This window comes from Neoarius graeffei, chromosome 28 (assembly GCF_027579695.1).
Source record: "Neoarius graeffei isolate fNeoGra1 chromosome 28, fNeoGra1.pri, whole genome shotgun sequence".
In the NCBI taxonomy this organism is placed as follows: Eukaryota; Metazoa; Chordata; class Actinopteri; order Siluriformes; family Ariidae; genus Neoarius; species Neoarius graeffei.
In genome coordinates, this window is record NC_083596.1 from 40,359,440 (window position 1) to 40,381,268 (window position 21,829).

The following is a 21,829-nucleotide window of genomic DNA, read 5'->3' on the forward strand; positions in this document are numbered from 1 at the left end:
ATAAACTCAAAGTTAACGGACTATGATCAGATATGACTATGCCGTCATACCTACAAGATTTAACAAATGGAATAAGTTTTTTATCTAAGAAATAATAGTCTATGCACGAGTATGTTTGGTGCACCGGAGAGAAGAAGAAGTAATGTTTGGTGGAAGGATTAAGATGCCGCCAAATATCTACAATGCCATGCGTATGCAGATAGGACTTTAAAGTTTGGGTAGATTTAGAAATAGAGATGTTTTTGGCAGAGGAACGATCTATCATCGGGTCCATAACCATATTCACGTCACCTCCAAGTACTATATGGTGGGTGTCAACTTGAGGTAGAGCGTGAAGAAAATCATCAGAAAACTTCCAATTATCCCAGTTAGGGGCATACACATTCGCTAAAATAAGTGGAATATTGAACAATGAGCCAACTACAATTATATATCTACCATTAGAATCAGATATTGTGTTAGAAACAATAAATGGAGTGGTTTTATCAATAAGAATAGCTGTGCCTCTTGCTTTGGCATTGAAATTTGAATGAAATACTTGCCCAACCCAGTTTCTTTTTAATTTTAAATGATGAAGTTTTGAGGTGCGTTTCCTGCAGAAAGACTATATTAGCTCTAAGGTGATGCAAATGAGAATATACCTTATTACATTTAATTGGATTATTCAAGGCGGCACGGTGGTGTAGTGGTTAGCGCTGTCGCCTCACAGCAAGAAGGTCCTGGGTTCAAGCCCCGGGGCCGGCGAGGGCCTTTCTGTGCGGAGTTTGCATGTTCTCCCCGTGTCCGCGTGGGTTTCCTCCGGGTGCTCCGGTTTCCCCCACAGTCCAAAGACATGCAGGTTAGGTTAACTGGTGACTCTAAATTGACCGTAGGTGTGTGAATGTGAGTGTGAATGGTTGTCTGTGTCTATGTGTCAGCCCTGTGATGACCTGGCAACTTGTCCAGGGTGTACCCCGCCTTTCGCCCATAGTCAGCTGGGATAGGCTCCAGCTTGCCTGCGACCCTGTAGAAGGATAAAGCGGCTACAGATAATGAGATGAGATGAGATGGATTATTCAATCCTTTCACATTCCAAGATACAAAATTAACATGGCAGCCATTACCCACAAGGGAAGTTGTGTTATCAGAGGATGTCGCCATCAAACTGTCCAAATTTGTAAATTTTTCACATGAGAATCTGCTTTCCTGTCATACTGGGCATAAAAAAAAGAAAAGAAAGTTAGCTGCTGTTTGAAATATTGCACATAAAAAATAAAAGCAAAAATACTGATTAAAAACAAGAACAACAAAAAAAAAAAGGCAAACAAATCCCCTCCACGCTCCTCCCCCACCCCTGTGTTGTCCCCAACTGACAGACACAAGATACCCGAAGCTTGCCCACTTCCAATGAGACTCCAACACACCAGTATCAACCAGTCCCTTGCTGAAAATGGGTCTAAAACAATTTGCACAGTTGCAATATGTACTTTACCCTTAACAACCGTGGACCCACCAGCCCAGGTAACACAAGCACCATTACTTTCACTTGTCTTTACCAAACCTGGCATCAATAAAGTCTTTCACGCTCTTGGGATTGTCAAACACCCTCGTTTCCCCTTCGTAGGAGACACGAAGCCTAGCCGGGTAAAGAAGACCGTAGCGGACACCTTCTTGCTTCCGAAGCACCCCTTTCACCTCGTTAAAGGCAGCACGGCGTCTGGTTAGGTCTGCGCTGAAATCCGGAAAAATGAGCAGCTGTTTTCCGCGGTAGTCCAGTCGGTGCTTCTCTCTGGCGAGACGTTGTATCCGCTCTCTCTCCTGGTAATAATGAAAACAAACGATAAATGGACGCGGTCTTCCCCCCTCGGATGGTATAGGTCCGGTGGGCTCTGTCCAGGACCGGGGGTTTGTCCAGGCCATCAGAACCACCGAACACCTCGTGTAGCAGACCGGCGATGAATCTTGTTGGATTCCCTTGCTCCAATCCCTCAGGTACGCCTAAAATGCGAAGACTGCTTCTCCTTGCTCTATTCTCCAGGTCATCCATCTTAGCCAAAACTTTCTCATACTTGTTGCTCAACTGCGTATAGTTGGTCTCCATGGTTACCAGGCGAGTGTCCAGCTCGGTCAAGCCCTTGTCATGATCGTTCAACTTTTCTCCGTACTCATCAAGCCTGTTGTTAATAGGCGCAACAGCCCGTATTATTTCTTGCCGTAAACCATCGTTTTCCTCTTTAATAACCTCCTTAACAATGTCACGGAAGGCTTGAAGAGTACTCGTATCAATAACAACCTTGCTAGTCGTAGTAGCTTCTAGCCCTGGAGCATTAGCTTGTGTAGCTGTTTTGCTAGCATCCGAGAGGCTAGTTTGGGTTTTGGCGATTTTTGGAGGCATTTTACTGGAGAAAAATCCACAGACCTTCAAAAATAAACGGGTTCCTCTTCTACACGCCAAGCACGTATTGTCTTGCGTCGGTTGTGCAAATTATTCAGTATTTTTTACAAAAATGTCGGGACCTCATGATTCGCACATCTACCTCATCATGCGCCCCTAGCGGTCTCCCCCCAAAATTTAATCAGGTAATCTACAGACCATTGCCCACAGACCCTGAAAATTTGAAGTCAACCAGTGCAACCATCTAGACGCTAGATTGTTAACAGACAGACAAAACAAACAAACCGCACTGATTACAACACCTTGCCCCGCTTACTCTGTCGCGGGCGAGGTAAAAACTAAAAAAAAAAAGTGGCTTTGGGTGCTGCATACTAACCAGCGAAATTGGAATAAGAGCATTCCTTAAACTGATGACACAAGCAACTGTTCTTATCATCAAGAATTTTTGCCAACAGAGACTGAAGTTTCAAAGTCAAGCTAGGAGTGAGACAGGGATGTGTAATATCAGCACTGCTCTCCAACACCATCAATGATTGGGTCATGCGACAAACAACTAAAGACCAACTAAGGCTGCAGTCACACTACAGCTTGTGATACTTTGCGATGGGTTATTGATGAAAATGAGGTGTTCGGTGGTGATGCTTCCTTGAGCTTTGGGACATACAGTTAGGTCCATAAATATTTGGACAGAGGCAACATTTTTCTAATTTTGGTTCTGTACATTACCGCAATGAATTGTGAACAAAACAATTCAGATGCAGTTGAAGTTCAGACTTTCAGCTTTAATTCAGTGGGTTGAACAAAATGATTGCATAGAAATGTGAGGAACTAAAGCATTTTTTTTAAACACAATCCCTTCATTTCAGGGGCTCAAAAGTAATTGGACAAATTAAATAATTGCAAATAAAATGTTCATTTCTAATACTTGGTTGAAAACCCTTTGTTGGCAATGACTGCCTGAAGTCTTGAACTCATGGACATCACCAGACGCTGTGTTTCCTCCTTTTTAATGCTCTGCCAGGCCTTTACTGCAGCGGTTTTCAGTTGCTGTTTGTTTGTGGGCCTTTCTGTCTGAAGTTTAGTCTTTAACAAGTGAAATGCATGCTCAATTGGGTTGAGATCAGGTGACTGACTTGGCCATTCAAGAATATTCCACTTCTTTGCTTTAATAAACTCCTGGGTTGCTTTGGCTTTATGTTTTGGGTCATTGTCCATCTGTATTATGAAACGCCGACCAATCAGTTTGGCTGGATTTGAGCACACAGTATGTCTCTGAATACCTCAGAATTCATCCGGCTGCTTCTTCCTGTGTCACATCATCGATAAACACTAGTGACCCAGTGCCACTGGCAGCCATGCATGCCCAAGCCATCACACTGCCTCCGCCGTGTTTTACAGATGATGTGGTATGCTTTGGATCATGAGCTGTACCACGCCTTCACCATACTTTTTTCTTTCCATCATTCTGATAGACGTCGATCTTGGTTTCATCTGTCCAAAGAATGTTCTTCCAGAACTGTGCTGGCTTTTTTAGATGTTTTTTAGCAAAGTCCAATCTAGCCTTTTTATTCTTGAGGCTTATGAGTGGCTTGCACCATGCAGTGAACCCTCTGTATTTACTTTCATGCAGTCTTCTCTTTATGGTAGATTTGGATATTGATACGCCTACCTCCTGGAGAGTGTTGTTCACTTGGTTGGCTGTTGTGAAGGGGTTTCTCTTCACCATGGAAATTATTCTGCGATCATCCACCACTGTTGTCTTCTGTGAGTGCCCAGGTCTTTTTGCATCGAGTTCACCAGTGCTTTCTTTCTTTCTTTCTTTCTTTCTCAGGATGTACCAAACTGTAGATTTTGCCACTCCTAAAATTGTAGCAATTTCTCGGATGGGTTTTTTCTGTTTTCGCAGCTTAAGGATGGCTTGTTTCACCTGCATGGAGAGCTCCTTTGACCGCATGTTTTCTTCACAGCAAAATCTTCCAAATGCAAGCACCACACCTCAAATCAACTCCAGGCCTTTTATCTGCTCAATTGAGAATGACATAACAAAGGAATTTCCCACACCTGCCCATGAAATAGCCTTTGAGTCAATTGTCCAATTACTTTTGGTCCCTTTAAAAACAGGGTGGCACATGTTAAGGAGCTGAAACTCCTAAACCCTTCATCCAATTTTAATGTGGATACCCTCAAATGAAAGCTGAAGGTCTGGACTTTATGTCCATGTCCATTATATAACTATAACTTGAATATGTTTCAGTAAACAGGTAAAAAACCAAAATTTGTGTGTGTCCAAATATATATGGACCTAACTGTATTCCCAAACCCATCTGCGAGTATCCGCCACTTAGTTTGCCGATGAAAACATTGCCACCAAATTTCAATGAAATTTTCTGTGATCTTTTCAGCCGCTCACGAGGCTGAGACGCACCAAAAAACAACTCGTGAAGCTCAGAGAACATTCGACGTGCATTGCACAATTGGTGCCAATGCTACCAAATTTTCATCGCCAAGTATTCGCAAACTTATCGCGAGCTGTCATGTGACTATAGCTTAAGAGGCATCAGATGGATCCTTTTAATCAACACTAGATCTTGACTATGCAGGTGACTTGGCAGTGGTTTCCCACACCCACTGGTACGTGCAGGAAAACACATCTCACGTTAGCACCTTTACACAAGAGGTAAATCAAGCATAATCCCAAGTCTGAAACCAGTACAACTGAAGAGCTCACCTACCTGGGCAGTACCGTCAGATGCATATTTCTCAACAAGGCCTGAAATACCTTTAAAATACTGAACAACCTGTAGAGGACACCCCAGAACAGTATCAACACCAAGCCAGAGATGTATTCTTTCTACTCTGCGATATGGCTCGGCTCAGAATGCGAAAGAATGACAGAACATGACCTAAACAAGCTGTTAACCTTCCATACGGGGCACCTCAGAAGAACCCTGCGAATCTTCTCCAACCAGCAACCTCTCTTCTGCTACTGCCATTATGAGAAGGATTGAAGACGTCATCCGAGGAGAAAAGGATGAGATCCCATGAACTGCTCTTCACTGGACACCAGAATGAAGACGCAAAGAGCAAACAGTGGAGAAAGAAACCAGAGCCTTGAAGCACACCTGGTGAACTATACTGGTAAAGTTGGTCCAGAAAAAAAAAAAGGAATGGATGTTCTTTGTTGCTGCCCTACATGCAGGTATATACGAAGGGCAGTGAATGAATATATGGATTGCATAAGGAACTCACTTGGTGAACAGAACGTCATCATAGACAGCTTTATTCGGCTAAATGTTCCAAAAATGGATCAATGAATGCTCCGATTGCAAAATTCAACACGCAGCTGTTCACGGAGTCAAACACCATCTGGGAAAATGGGTTTCTACATTGCATTACAGCCATTTAGCAGATGCTCTTATCCAGAGCAACGTACAACAGGACCCTGACATACCCACAGCAGCGGGCAGCCCGAGGAGCAGATGGGGGTTAGATGCCTTGCCCAAGGGCACTTCAGCCATTCCTACAAGTCCAGGGAACTGAACCGGAGACCTTTTGGTCCCAAAGCTGCGTCACTAACCTTTCGGCCATGGCTTCCCCAATCGTCCCCTAATGGCTTCTGTGAAGTTTGACTCTAAATACACTGAAAAAGACAACTTCAAGAGTCAATCCCGTAAACCAGCCTGAGAGCCAGTCACAATTTGAAGGTTTTATATTCCCCAGGAGAAACTCTCTCTCTCATTACCTTTAGCCGCTTTATCCTGTCCTACAGGGTCGCAGACAAGCTGGAGCCTATCCCAGCTGACTACGGGCGAAAGGCGGGGTACACCCTGGACAAGTCGCCAGGTCATCACAGGGCTGACACATAGACGCAGACAACCATTCACACTCACATTCACACCTACGGTCAATTTAGAGTCACCAGTTAACCTAACCTGCATGTCTTTGGACTGTGGGGGAAACCGGAGCACCCGGAGGAAACCCACACGGACACGGGGAGAACATGCAAACTCCGCACAGAAAGGCCCTCGCCGGCCACGGGGCTCGAACCCGGACCTTCTTGCTGTGAGGCGACAGCGCTAACCACTACCCCACCGTGCCGCCCCCAGGAGAAACTGAATTGATCAAATTGGACATCTGATTCATGTTTATTTTACCAACAATTTCTTACAAAGAGATACGAGTGTTTGAAAGTACGAGTATATTTCGGCTGCACAGGCCCGCTGCAAATGATGAACAGTGATGAATAATTCAAGTGAATGAGTTACTGTTTAAAAAAAAAAAAGCTTCTATGCTATCCTTCTTTCCTCGCTGCCAATAACAAATGCAAGAACGACCACTGTTGTGGCCTTATACTTGATAGGATTTGTGTCTTCATAAATCTCCAAACATGCATTTCATTACTCCCGTAAGCAAATAATTCGCTGACCTTTTCAAAGCATGGCAGTTGCACAGACAGAGCTCAGTGTCACTGCCTGCTTGATTTCACAGCAACCAAAGAATTCAGTCATTGTGTGCTCTTTCATGGACAAAGCTTAATGCATGTAGCTCTTCTTCAAAAAACTGAACTTTCCATAAATATAAATTCTGTACAGCGTGCGCGCACAAAAAAACCCCTCCGAATCCGAGAATATATCATATCATAATGATAATCTCAAAAACACAACATGCAGACTTTCCAGCTCAGCGGAAAAGCAGCAGGGAGGAAAAAATTGCAATCTCTTCCCAAATCCACCAAACAACCGTCATTTTGACAAGAGGCTTCCGTTATACGTCTATCTATGATAAGATTAGTCAGTACCATATCAATCATACTGTGTCACGATCTCCTTAATACAGCTTCACAAGTGATTCATGGTGGTGCTTCCAGTGTTGTAGTCGAGTCACTAAACCTCAAGTCCAGTCCGAGAACAAGACTCCAACCGCACCGTTTGACGGTGGCTGTTTTAGCGCCATTACCATTAGTTTGCTCCTGAACGTGACGTATGAACACGTAAATGTGCTTCTCTTTATCAGGGAGTGCAAAGTATTCCATTAGAGATGGTTGGGAGACGGATGTAAGTGCCGAAGGTGTGTGAAGACGGTAAACAATCCAGAACGGCAGGCAAAATCGTAAAACGGTGAAACAGGCGATAGGTCCAGCGAGGCACAAACAGGCTACCGTAAACTCGGCAGAATCAAAGACGAGAAACAGGAAATCAGGGATCAGGAACCCAAACAAGGAAATAAGGCTTGGTAATGTGTCAGCAACGCAACTCAATACTTCGCAAAGTAAGTGTGTTTTCACAGTTTTTATATAGGCGCGCTGATTGCGCCTTAATCCTGTGCAGGTGCGAGCTGTTTACAGCGCGCGCGAGAGTCCGCTTGGCGAGCACACTGTCCGAAGTTTGCCTATCTGATGCACGCGCCAAGGTGCGCAGGTGTCACACTCTTGCATGAAATTAGGACAAAATTAATGTAGATATAAATATTTTATGCCAAATTATTATGGCATGTTACAAAAAATAAAGAAAAAAAAAAAATCAGAGTCCCCGTCTCCGATTTACGAGTCCGAATCATCAGTGCTCAAGTCCGAGTCAAGGCACGAGTCCTTAAAATTAGAGCACAAGTCAGACTCGAGTACTACAAGCCTGTTTCCAGGCAGCTGAATGTAATCTCAAGCTTTATCTAAAGTTTTTATAAAACTTTTTGGCATGGGAAATGTTCACTGTTGTTAAATCAACACTGTGTGACATTTACTCGTTCTTATGAGTGCTGGGGGGGGGGGGGGGGGGGGGGAATATCTTCTAAAACTCTTCTAAAATTCATGAGCTGTTGGTTTGACGACCAAAACTGCCAGATATTTGAAGACAATTAATAGATATTCAAGTGAATTTTGCTTATGTTGAGGCTGCATCGGCCTGTTACGTTTATGGAAATTAATCAACACCTTCTGACCAACCTGAACTTTCAGTGATGCACATTTATTTATATACGTTAGACTCGAGGTGTGTTGATATTTCACAATAATCTTGCTGAAGTCATTTTAAGGGTCTAATGTCCTCGCAAATGAATCTGTTCTTTTATTCACTTCAAAAAAAAAATTCTTTCAAGAATATTAATAAAGAAGTGCGGAATCTCCAGTATGATGGATAGCTTTGAGTTAATAATTAAATTTCAATTTAAAGGAACAGTCCACCGTACTTCCATAATGAAATATGCTCTTATCTGAATTGAGACGAGCTGCTCCGTACCTCTCCGAGCTTTGCGTGACCTCCCAGTCAGTCAGACGCGCTGTCACTCCTGTTAGCAATGTAGCTAGGCTCAGCATGGCCAATGGTATTTTTTGGGGCTGTAGTTAGATGCGACCAAACTCTTCCGCGTTTTTCCTGTTTACATAGGTTTATATGACCAGTGACATGAAACAAGTTCAGTTACACAAATTGAAACGTTGCGATTTTCTATGCTATGGAAAGTCCGCACTATAATGACAGGCATACTAACACCTTCTGCGCGCTTCGGCAGCGCATTAGTACGCCTGTCATTATAGTGCGGACTTTCCATAGCATAGAAAATCGCTACGTTTCAATTTGTGGGGGGGGGGGGGGGGGGTGCTTGCGCTTGTCTCAGAGCGCGGATCTCCAAACACATGAGAAGCCTATCTTACGCACATATCACGCGGACTCCACACACGCATCGCGTCTGAAGTCATAACTCATCAGGGGAAATCGTGTCCGCATTGGCATGTTCAAAAAACAACCTCGCGTCAACAATGATACCACACGCAAGAAAAAAAAAAAAAAAACAGTCAGGCTACTCAACACATCTGATCCACAGCAGCACCAAAGCATCACTGGAAATCATGTCAACAACCAATCTTCCATTTCAACACGCGTCAACAAACAAATGGCACCACAAACATGAACGAATCGGTCAGGCTACCGATTCCAAACCCACAGCAGACGAATAATTAAATGCATCTTACCTTAAAGCAGAATCGACCACAATCGACCAGAATCGACCTTTCTACTAGTTTGTCCCCCCAACCTGGCAGCAGCAGTCGTTGTCATATCGGTTTATTTTATCTTTGATGTAAACACAACACTTCGGATATGCAAATGCTTCCCGTTACACACGATTGCTATGTCAATAAACATCATTTTGCCAATATTTTAGAGACCATCCATCTTCTCCGTCGGTCAGCATCTGTCGGGATCCGATAAAATGATAAATCTTGCCTTGTGTGTTGATGGTTACTACATCCAGGTGCACAACAATATAATGGCATGATGGAAGTCTTGCTGAAAGTAAAAACTTTCTTTGATGGCTATATTCCTTTCGATGCTTCGCCGTCGTTCCTCGTTGTTGGCTGTGGTAGACTACTGGTAGTTCATGTCCAAAATGGCGGCCGCGTTTGTCGTGACGTCATGTGGGAAGGGTCTATACGTCGCTCCGGAGTTTAAGTCGCATCAGCCAAAAAATGCATTATGAAGACGAAAAAAAAACATATATACGTCGCACCGGACTACAAGTCGCACTTTTTTGAAAGGTTATTCTATCCATAGAATCTGTGATTGTATCTGATAAGCGGCGCGTGGTTACTGCGCGACTGCATTGTTTATTTAATAAACGAACAGCTGAGCAGTGATAGCGCGCCCTTTGCCCTGTAAGTAGCCTAGTCTGATTATTTTAAATATCTACTACTATCTTTAATACTATCACTATCGTTATTACTAATAGCCTATATTATTATGATAACTAATATTAGTAGCCTATTACTGATGCATTAATCAGTTTGCTTTTAGAATATTTTTACCGGTAGGGCTTATTATCGCCCCATGGCTCTTTCATCTTTGTTATTAAAGCTGTAGTCATCATCGAGGAGTGTCATTCTTCATTTTTGTCGAATTTTATTTCATCAAATCAGAGGCCAAGTCGGCTATAGGTATATCATCTCCAAAGACAGGTACGGTAGTAAAAACAACCGTCTAGTGAAAAAAAAAAAACAACAACAACAACCACCACCGCTCAGAGAAAAAAACAGGCAGAAAGTGCGCCTGCCAGTTAACGTCATATCAGATAAAAACATTAAACGTTATTCAGACCATTAACACCATAACATCAGAGACGAAGGAGAGTTATTTTTAAAAATGCAAAACAAAATAATTTATAATAGCCCAGAGAAAAACTGGCCGAATATGTACCGTAACATCAAGTTATTCAATAGCCTATAGGCCGAAAATCATTACATAACTTATTTAAATAACTATAGGCCTGTCATTAATAATAAAACACAGGTCAATCAAGTTTATCAAGCTGACGATTTCACTCCAAATCAGCAAATCCATTGAATTCCTCATCCTCGGTGTCGCTTCTGAACAACTCTGCCAACTCCAGCGGCAGACGAAGCGCCGTTTCCTCTTCTTCTGCGTGGCTGTCATCAGACTCGGCATCAGCTCCAGTTATTCCGCGGTGAAAAAAAAAACATATATACGTCGCACCGGAGTATAAGTCGCATGGCCAGCCGAACCATGAAAAAAAGTGCGACTTATAGTCCGAAAAATACGCTAATTATTAATCTCCAACATGTACAGTGTCTTGCAAAAGTATTCATCCCCCTTGGTGTTTGTCCTGTTTTGTCGCGTTACAAACTGGAATTAAAATGGATTTTTGGAGGGTTAGCACCATTTGATTTACACAACATGCCTACCACTTTAAAAGGTCCAAATTGTTGTTTTTATTGTGACACAAACAATAATTAAGATGAAAAAAACCCCAGAAATCTGGAGTGTGTATCCCTCCACCCCACCAAATTCAATACTTTGTAGAGCCACCTTTTGCTGCAATTACAGCTGCAAGTCTCTTGGAGTATGTCTCTATTAGCTTAGCACATCTAGCCACTGGGATTTTTGCCCATTCCTCAAGGCAAAACTGCTCCAACTCCTTCACGTTAGATGGGTTGCGTTGGTGTACAGCAATCTTCAAGTTCTCAATTGGATTGAGGTCTGGGTTTTGATTAGGCCATTCCAAGACATTTAAATGTTTCCCTTTAAACCACTCCATTGTAGCTTGAGCAGTATGTTTAGGGTCATTGTCCTGCTGGAACGTCAACCTTCCTTCCAGTCTCAAACCTCTGGCTGACTCAAACAGGTTTTCCTCCAGAATTGGCCTGGATTTAGTGCCCTCCATCTTTCCTTCAGTCCTGACCAGCTTTCCTGTCCCTGCAGATGAAAAATATCCCCATAGCATGATGCTGCCACCACCATGCTTCACTGTAGGAATGGTGTTCTCAGGGTGTTGGGTTTGCGCCACACATGGCATTTCCCATGATGGCCAAAAAGATCAATTTTAGTCTCATTTGACCAGAGAATCTTCTTCCATGTGTTTGGGGAGTCTGCCACATGCTGTTGGGCAAACTCCAAATGGGTTTTCTTAAGCAATGACTTCTTTTCTGGCCACTCTTCCATAAAGCCCCACTCTGTGAAGTGTACGGCTTAAAGTGGTCCTATGGACAGATACTCCCATCCCCGCTGTGGATCTTTGCAGCTCCTTCAGTGTTATCTTTGGTGTCTTTGTTGCATCTCTGATTAATGCCCTCCTTGCCCGGTCTGAGAGTTTTGGTGGGCGGCCTTCTTTTGTCCGGTTTGTAGTGGTGCCATATCCTTTCCATTTTGCTATAATGGATTTAATGGTGCTCCCTGGGATATTCAAAGTCTGGGATATTTTTATAACCCAACCCTGATCTATACTTCTCCACAACTTTGTCTCTGACCTGTTTGGAGGTTCCTTGGTTTTCATGTTGCTTGCTTAGTAGTGTTGCAGAGTCAGGGTCCTTCCAGAACAGACTGATTTATACAGACATCATGTGACAGATCATGTGACACTTTGCTTACACACAGGTGGCTCTTAATCAACTAATTATGTGACTTAAGAAGTGAACTGGTTGGACCAGCTCTTATTTAGGGGTTTCATACGAAAGGGGGTGAATACCTATGCACACTCCAGATTTCTGTTTTTTCATCTTAATTATTTTTTGTGTCACCACAAAACAACATGTAGGCATGTTGTGTACATCAAATGGTGCTAATGAAAGAAAACAGGACAAACACCAAGGGGATGAATACTTTTGCAAGACACTATACATCATATTCCTTCGGCAACGATGAGCTTTACACACTGAAAGATGCTTTTATGAAGGGCTGTGTGCAAGGACCACAGAGCAGTAGCACTCTCCGTGCACTCATCTTGTCTAATGAGCGAGCTCGGCTTGTGTCACGCTGTGGCTTATCGAAATCCACCTGTTCGTTATATCTAACCTAGATCTGTACTTTGATTTGACGCACACAAAGGCACTGAGCTGCTGCTTCACAAGATAAGTGATCAATTTTCAGGTTCATCAAGTTTAAAGCCGTTTTCTGAAGACCAAACTAAAGAAAAAGTAAAATAAAAATTAAACCAACTTTGTGCTTATATCAGCCACGGAGCATACAGTACATCCAGCACGGTGTTGGTAGCATTGCTACGGTGTTCATGGGTATCAATAAAAAGGCTAGATTAATGATTTTGGTTAATTTGTGTAAAACTATATAATATTGGCATATCTGAATCACAGGCGATCCAACGGGAGCTTGCGACTCCAGGATTCCGAACACATGCTCTAAGCAAATACGATTTTCACTGTACAAGTAGTCATCTGTAGACTTTTTTTTTTTCCCCTGACGTGGATTTAGGGTGGCCAGACGTCCGGCTTTAGGCTGGACCGTCCGTCTTTTCAATGTCTTGTCCAGCGTCCGGCGCAACATCAAGCCGGACGCACATTTGTCCTCCTTTTAGAGACGATGAGCGGAATTATATAATATCGACTTGCCCGACTGGAAGAGCAGAGTTCTAGAATAACGTTTTGTAGGGAAACTGCAGATCTGTGCTGCACACTAGTAATCTACAATAAAGAGTCTATGGCTCGATGTTTTTTGGCATGCAATGCGAACTCCGCACCACGAGGCGTTGCGTTCTAGAACGCGTTGCGCTCTATCCTTTGATGATCTTCCTGGCGCGTGCCTAGTGCCCTGCCCCCCTGGCCCTGGCTGGGACTTGGAAACACGAGTCTGTCCGGTAGACCAGCTGCTCACAACTTAACTTGTTAGGATATGGATGACAGTGCAAATGCACATCTACTATATCTACCTTAAGTTTAATTTCAGTGGTTTGTTACTCCACAATGTTTTTAATAAATACAAATATGGTGTTCTAGCCAATTAAGAGCTAATACATGAATTATAATAAATACTATGAATGCTTTAAAACGTTTTATAATGTTGCTGGTTATGTTGCCTATTTGTTCTTTGAGAATCTACAAATGTTGTGCTTTTTGGTACTCAGCACCTTAAGTTTAATTTCAGTGGTTTGTTAACTCCACAATGTTTTTAATAAATATAAATACTGTGTGTTCTAGCCAATTAAGAGCTAATACATGAATTATACAGGGGTGATAGCGTTCCGGCGCCGCGCCGGATTTCCGGCGTACCGTGGCTGGGGAAAAAAAAAAATCTAGTTCGCCCATTGTCCTGTGTCATTCTGAGATTCTGAGGCACGAATTAGACCCTCGGAGGGTCTAATTCGTGCTGTGACGGCACTTTTTTCCCCACTAGTTCCATATCATGCGAATTCCCTTTACTGTCTATCTGCGCATCTCAGAATGACACAGGACAATGGGCGAACTAGATTTTTTTTTTTCCCCAGCCACGGTACGCCGGAAATCCGGCGCGGCGCCGGAACGCTATCACCCCTGATTATAATAAATACTATGAATGCTTTGACCTTACTCTTTTTTCCCCACAATCATAATCTTTAACCCTACAAAATTGCGATGTTGATTTCACCAAACTTGAGTGACTTGCATAAAAATAATCCATTCTTAATCCTGCCACTGTGGTTTACATAAAAATTTGAGGGCTATGAATCAGATGGGATTTGCCATTATTCACCCTAAAATTGATTAGAATGCAGGAAATTGCATCTAAGAAATACAAAATTTTCTGGGGGAGGGCCCCCAGACCCCCCCGTCCAAATAATGTCCTCCTTTTTGGTGTTATGGAAATGGTCACCCTACGTGGATTCCTAAGAAACAAAATGGATGTATACTATTTGGAGCATGATGGATCAAATCAAAGTCCTTCCCACGCCATGTGGAGCATAGGGAGGCGCCGATCTCCGTTTCCGTAGCCCTCGGCCTCTCGCATAGCTCGGGTTACGGTGGGGGGCTAGTCCTCTGGTAACCGCGAGAGTTTGACTCCTCACTCGCATCTGTATTGCAGCGTGCCTTGCCAGACGGCAGTAGGTACCATTTTTATGATGGTCTTTGGTATGACCCGACCGTGAATAGAACTCGCGATCTCCCGATCGAGAGGCGGACACGCTAACCACTAGGCCAACTCGCGGGAGAGCATGATGGATGACCCTGAGAAAATATCTGGGCATCCAGCTCAAACTAAATGAGCTTCTTTGGCCCAATCAAATCAACTTGACTTGACTGGTCATAGAGTTCCTTACAAATTCCTCTCCGGACCCATGCTCTGATAATGCTACAGGCTTAGAGTGCATGCACCCTCACAGAACCCAATCAACGTGAAGCATCACATCAATTCATGTGCTCCTCTTCGATTTATAATGGATGTGGTGTGCTCGAGTATTGGCATGCGTCTATTCAGTTTCTCCTGTTGGATCTGGAGAACATCTTGCCTTACCTCTCTCTGTTCACTGCAGATCTTGCACAGCCACTGAGCTCTCTTCTGACTGCATGCTGTCTCAATCCCACATTTCGTGCACACTTTCTAGAAAAAAAAAACGGCAGCATTTGTATCAACCCTCCTTAATGCAAGACTTGTGAAACGTCTGCTGAAAAGCTGACGGACATCTTTTTAAGTGCCACAGTCATCAATAGAAATCCAGTTACAGATTAGCATAATCATTCAACACACCAAATTTCATCTTGATCGGATTTACGGTTAATGAAAAACTGCTATTTGAATTATACTCCGCCTCGGTCTACAAACACACTCGAAACTTTCCAGACATCCTCAGGATCATCTTCAAAATATGGCTTTCGTATTTCACACGAAGCCGTACGCTCAATCAGGAGTATTAAGGGATATAATCTCAGGTTTGATTGGACATTTTGTTGAAAAGTCTCATTGGTTTTGATAATTATTGAGATTCAGACTCTACGAGCTACTTTGACGCCAATTTTGAGAAGCAAAATTACGAGAACTAATTTTCAAAAAAGTATAGGTTTCGCATTTTATACGAATTATCTTCAAAACACGTGGGGGTGGAGCTAAATCGTGCAAAAAAATGACATCGGCTTGAATCAACAAACTCAAAGAAAAAGCAGATGTTCCCTGTACATAGCAGGAAATGAACAAATCTCATCCGATTGACCTGTGACTCAATACACTGTCGACTGGGGGTTTACTGCAGCACGCTCTTCCGAGGCTACAAATATTGGCGTTTCCTTATTCAGATGTTGTCTGAACATAAATTCTGCTAAACGACAAAAATACTGTAGTGATGAGTAGCATGCTATAGATGCACAATGGTGTAACATAGGGAAAAAAATTAAAAATTCAGGTTTTGATTTTATGTACTGAAATAACTATTAGGCACAATTTTTACAATATCTATATAAATGAGTTGTTTTTACCCATTTTAACCTTGAAATCAGTATTTTAATGATTACCCGTAATGCATTGTTTATCGCGCTAAAACAAGCAAAAACATCATAAGACAGTGGAAATACTACCTTTACTACCTTCACGTGGCGTCTTTCTCGATCGCACGTGCCTAGAAGCGTACCTTCTAGAACATTCCTGGGTGGTCACGGACTGTCACGTAGCCTAGTTCGGTTGTGAAACTCGCTAGGATGGAGTATTTTCGCGAGTTTAGTGGCGCCGCAATTTCTCTATTCTCGAAATTTGTAACCTGAAACCCTACAAGAAATGTTTCATAATGTTTGGGATTTTGAAAAATGCTTCTAGCAAGTTTATTTCGCTGTATTTTTCCGGGAAACTTGGCATAAATCATCCTTAAGTGATGAGCGTGACATTGTTATTTTGGTCTGGGTCACGGAGTTAGTTGGAAGCGGGAGAAATGAGAGTTTCTCAACTACAGCAGCACTTCTCACCATAGATGGCTGGCGTGTTTCACAGAGTTTGGGATTTACTAAATCGACTAAATCTCTAGATCTACTGAAGCTACGAGGATATAAATCACCAGGATTCTAATGTACTGGGTGAGAAGTATTATATATTTTTTTGAAAGGTTTATTCGCGCTATAAGTCCATGAAAGTTGGAATTGTTCGTGAAGGGGTTAGTTAGATTTTGGTAGCGTGACGCACACAACAAGCAAAAGAAAAAATTTTTTTTCCGAATTTCCTTGCTTTATCAAAATTATTTTTTGATACATTAAAAGACTGTGTTTATAATGTTTAAGCGATTTTTTATTATAGAGAATATTTGATCAAAACTTTCAAAACAGCATTCAAAGTGATTTTTCACGGGTGTAAACGTTACGCGTGACGTCCATAATTACGTTAAATTTTAAGAACTAAAATTCTGTTAAAAATTCTAGATTTGTGCTATCATTCTGTAGCCTGGGAAATCCCATGCCGCTTTGCACAATCGTTCCGATCTGAAAAGACAGCATGGAAACTATGGTCTAAAGGCTCGCCTGAGTTAGGGAGCCAATCAGAGAGTGGGGAGGGGTGGAAAGACGGTGACGCGTACTACTCGACAAACAGAAGCTTGTAGTTTATTTGGGACTGTTTACGGATCACATTTAACATGGCGGCGAGCGATACGAACCAAACTTTCGATCAAGCTTTAGACACTGTTCTGAATAGTTTAGAGCAGTAATCGTTCGGTGCCATTGTTTTCCTATTTTTGTTTTGCCTTCTCTTTCCTTCTCTTCTTCGCCTCTTCGTCGCTCTAAAGGCCTCTGCATGCTCTTGCGACAAGGCTTTCACAGATAGCTTTTCGCAGACAGTTGTAATTTATTGTTGAGCGGGGGAATAGGCGTGCGCGATGTTATTCACCGGCACAACGCAAGGGGGCGCGAAGTTGCTAGGAGTAGTTGGTGGGTGTGGTTAGTGGAGTGTTTATCCTCCGGTTACTTATAATGACTAGAACTGGAATCGTATAGATGTACGTACTTCCTCACTTCCTCAATCAACCACTCTTCATGCTGCGCCATCTTCACTCGTGTTTTTAAAAATGCCGGTCGTGAAAACAAAACAAACCGGGAAAGTAGGGAAGCGGAAGTGCGTGTACAGCGGATGTAGAGTGGACCAATCAGAGCCCTCTTGTCTGCGAGGCTTCTGCGGTGGTCACAATTTTTGGGAGGTGCGCGCAGAGCGTCTGCGAAGGTGGGGGGGGGGCTATGCAGATGCTATCTGCGACACCGTCTGCGAGGACTGGGTTGTCAGCATAAATTGGCCTCAACTACGTCACCGGGTACAACTGCCATGATTGGCCATGGGCTACGTATACGCCAAATGATAGACATTTGCAACGTCCAATAAACGGCCGTTGACAATCGTAAACCACACCTCCCCTACGAGAAACTCAATAGGCGGATTCCAGACCATATTTCACTTGTGATATGGTCTGGTGTTAACCAGACTAATCATTCTGGGGTTTTGCCGAATAATACTTTAGGGAGTTCTCTTACAATGCTGAAAATTCTATGAGTTTTGGTGAAATTCTAGAAAAGTTATTTACATTTTAACGCGCCTGATAGCGATTGTGCTCACACAGCGTGCTACTCATAAATAAAGATCACATTTTTTTTTCCAAGATTTTTTTTGGGGCTTTTTTCACCTTTATTACTGGATAGGACAGTGTAGAGACAGGAAATGAGCGGGAGAGAGAGACGGGGAGGGATCGGGAAATGACCTCGGGCCGGAATCGAACCTGGGTCCCCGGATTTATGGTATGGCGCCTTATCCACCTGAGCCACGATGCCCCCAATAAAGATCACATTAATACATTTGATGAGTGCTGCAGAGAGACAGGTCTATCTTTTTTGAGAAGAAGCAGCAGCTTTTATTTGTCACATGGACACTCAAGTCCTCTGCATTTAACCCATCTGAAGCAGTGAACACACGCATGCACACAACAGAGCAGTGGGCAGCTATGCTACAGCACCCAGGGAGCAGTTGGGGGTTAGGTGCCTTGCTCAACCTAACCTAACCATATGTCTTTGAACTGTAGGGGAAACCCACACAGACACGGGGAGAACATTCAAACTCCATACAGAAAGGCCCCTGTTGGCCGCTGGGCTCAAACCCAGAACCTTCTTGCTGTGAGGCGACAGTGCTAACCACTACACCGCCGTGCCACCCAAATTGAAATGTAGTTCCAGTTCTAAATGAAGCTGAAGAAATTGTACAAGAGATCAAATCAAATCAATGAAAATCAGACAGTCTGGAAAATATAGTGAGGTGGTCAAACATCCTCAGAGACAGACATTCTTATAACGAAATGGTACCAGGAAAGAGGAACGAACCTTTAAATCAAGCTTTCCATAATGAAAGACAAAAGTCAAAAGTAATTGCTACGCCTTCTTCCAGGCTTTGTCCCGTCTATTTATGTTGCTTTGAGAGAGGGATTCAGATTGAAGTAGAGCGAGAGAACGACAGCAAGAGAGGCCACTCAGAAAGCCCTTCAATTTTCCACAAGCTCTCCAAAAGGAATCCTCACAGTGAGCATGAATGCCTTGCATAATTTGCTTCAGGCTCTGAATGAAAACTGGCTCCAGGCCTACATTTCAGCAGTGCTTACAAAAGGCCAGATTACAAATACCTCTGAAAAAAAGTCAATTTTTCCTACCTGTCCCTTGGCATCATGGATACCAATACGATAGTGCAGAGATTCTCAAACTGTGGTAGTGGTACGCGGGCTCCATTCTAGTGGTACGCCAAAGAATCACTTAATTGAATATAAATAAAATTTAAAAAATAAAATAAAACGTGAAATACTATTCATAATATCCGAATGGATGAAAATATCCTATCAACCGATGACAAGAAAATGAAAGGAGATACAAATCAAGTTAATAATTTTAAAAAGTTTGCAAGTGCTTCTGGGTAGCCATACGTAGCGTACGTACGCATTCCCGCTGGTTCCGCTGACAGACGGTTATCCGCCATTGGTAGACAAGGCTGTGATGGGAAAAGGTGGAGGTGGCTTTGCTAATTATGACGAGTAGGACAAAATTACTGTCGTGGCTTAAATCCGCGAATGGGAGCGTGGATCGGGGAGAGGGAGAACTGAAGAGGACGTGTGTGAGCCGAGCGCGGATGCTAACGACAGTGGCAAAACCAGCCCCAGAACAGCTAGCAAACGGCAGAAACCAGTGAGGAGGAAGTATGACGAAAAATACATAAAACTGGGATTCATTTGGAGCGGGACAGAGGAGCTGCCCAGGCCGCAGTGTGTTGTATGCGGGGACGTTCTGAGCAATGAGTCCATGAAACCATCGCATCTCAAACGGCATCTTACAACCAAACACACGGCACTAAAGGACAAACCAATGGATTTTTTTTTTTATGAAAACGTGATGAACTGAAGCAGTCCACCATTCTGTCCTATGGTACACCCGTAGCCAAAGCACAGGGAGCTTCATATCGTACCAGCCTCCTGATCGCCAGAGCCGGTAAGCCGCACACAATCGGGGAACTGCTGTGTTAGCCATTAGCCAGAGAGATGACACGTATCATGTGTGGAGAGAAAGCTGCCAGAGAGTTAAACTTGGTGCCGCTTTCAAATGACACCGTGTCAAGGAGAATAAACGACATGGCTGACGATGTTAAAAAGACACTGATTGAGCGCATTAAGAACAGTAGATATTTTACCATACAGCTTGATGAGACTACAGATGTTGCAGATTTGGACAATTTATTTGCTTCATTATTTAAGTACAGTGTTTTATTTTCCTATATTTAAACACAGTGTTACTGTTCAAAGTACTGTGTGTAATGTTACAGTGGCCAACAATATTAAATATACTTGTTAAATAAAACCTCCGCCTTGTTTGTAATGAATACTTAGGCCTACTACGCTACTGTGTTTTAATGTTGGTCATTATGGTGGTACTTGGAAAGCCAAGTATTTTCTGAGGTGGTCTCATCTCATCTCATTATCTGTAGCCGCTTTATCCTGTTCTACAGGGTCGCAGGCAAGCTGGAGCCTATCCCAGCTGACTATGGGCGAAAGGCGGGGTACACCCTGGACAAGTCGCCAGGTCATCACAGGGCTGACACATAGACACAGACAACCATTCACACTCACATTCACACCTACGGTCAATTTAGAGTCACCAGTTAACCTAACCTGCATGTCTTTGGACTGTGGGGGAAACCGGAGCACCCGGAGGAAACCCACGCGGACACGGGGAGAACATGCAAACTCCACACAGAAAGGCCCTCGCCGGCCCCAGGGCTCGAACCCAGGACCTTCTTGCTGTGAGGCGACAGCGCTAACCACTACACCACCGTGCCGCCCTTCTGAGGTGGTACTTGGTGAAAAAAGTTTGAGAACCACTGCGATAGTGTTTTTTTTTTTTTTTTTGGGGGGGGGGGGGGGGGGGGATTTACAAACAAACAAATAAAAAAAATAAAATGGACATATGCTTGTTTTAATTTCATAGCTCTGGGAAAATTATTGAAATGTTTTATGACCCATTCCCGTCCTAGTCCAATTATCGATCGTAATTTATATAATTATCCAATCAGCCATTCATGTGGCAGCAACACAATGCATAAAATCATGCAGATTCATGACAAGAGCTTCAGTTAATCTCCACATCATTATCTCTGTGACTCTGGGATCTCAGTGGCATGTTCTTGGTGCCAGAAGTGGCTGGTTTCACAAAGTGCTGATCTCCTGGAATATCCACACACGCACCAGTCTCTAGAGTTTACACAGAATGGTGCACTGAGCAGCAAGTTCTGTGGGTGTTGGTCAGAGGAGAATAGCTAAACTGGTACAAGCTGATACGAAGGCTATGGTGACTCAAATAACAACTCTTTCCATATGTAGTGGACAGAAAAGCATCTCAGTGCACAACGCTTAGAATTCGTTGAAGGACTGATCAGTAAAGAGCATGAAGACAAAAACATCTCAACAGATGGGATTTGATGTGCATTCTGAGATGCTTTTCTGCTCACCATGGTTGCAAATAGTAGTTATTTGAGTAACTGCAGACTTCCTGTCTGCTTTAACCAGTCTGGCCATTCTCCTCTGACCGCTTTCATGACCAAGGTGTATACGGTATGTCTGCTGCTCATGAAATACTCAAACCAGCCCTTCGAGTAAGTCCTTTACATTACCATGACAGATTGTGGCGAGATACAGCTATGGAGAAAAACAACTAAATAAATAAATTAAAGACCACATTGAATGGTGATTACTGAGACCTTGAGA

General features: G+C 43.1%; 1 protein-coding gene across 3 annotated transcripts in view; it reads right to left on the bottom strand.

The window, feature by feature from the left end:
- The window catches only part of doc2b (double C2-like domains, beta), a 449,891-nt gene that overhangs the window by 397,006 nt on the left and 31,056 nt on the right, over positions 1 to 21,829 (bottom strand). For all 3 annotated transcript variants that reach the window (XM_060912437.1, XM_060912435.1, XM_060912436.1), the window contains one exon: positions 15,094 to 15,180. In XM_060912437.1, the coding sequence (XP_060768420.1) occupies positions 15,094 to 15,180 (87 nt within the window). The remainder of the gene's footprint in view (positions 1 to 15,093; positions 15,181 to 21,829) is intronic.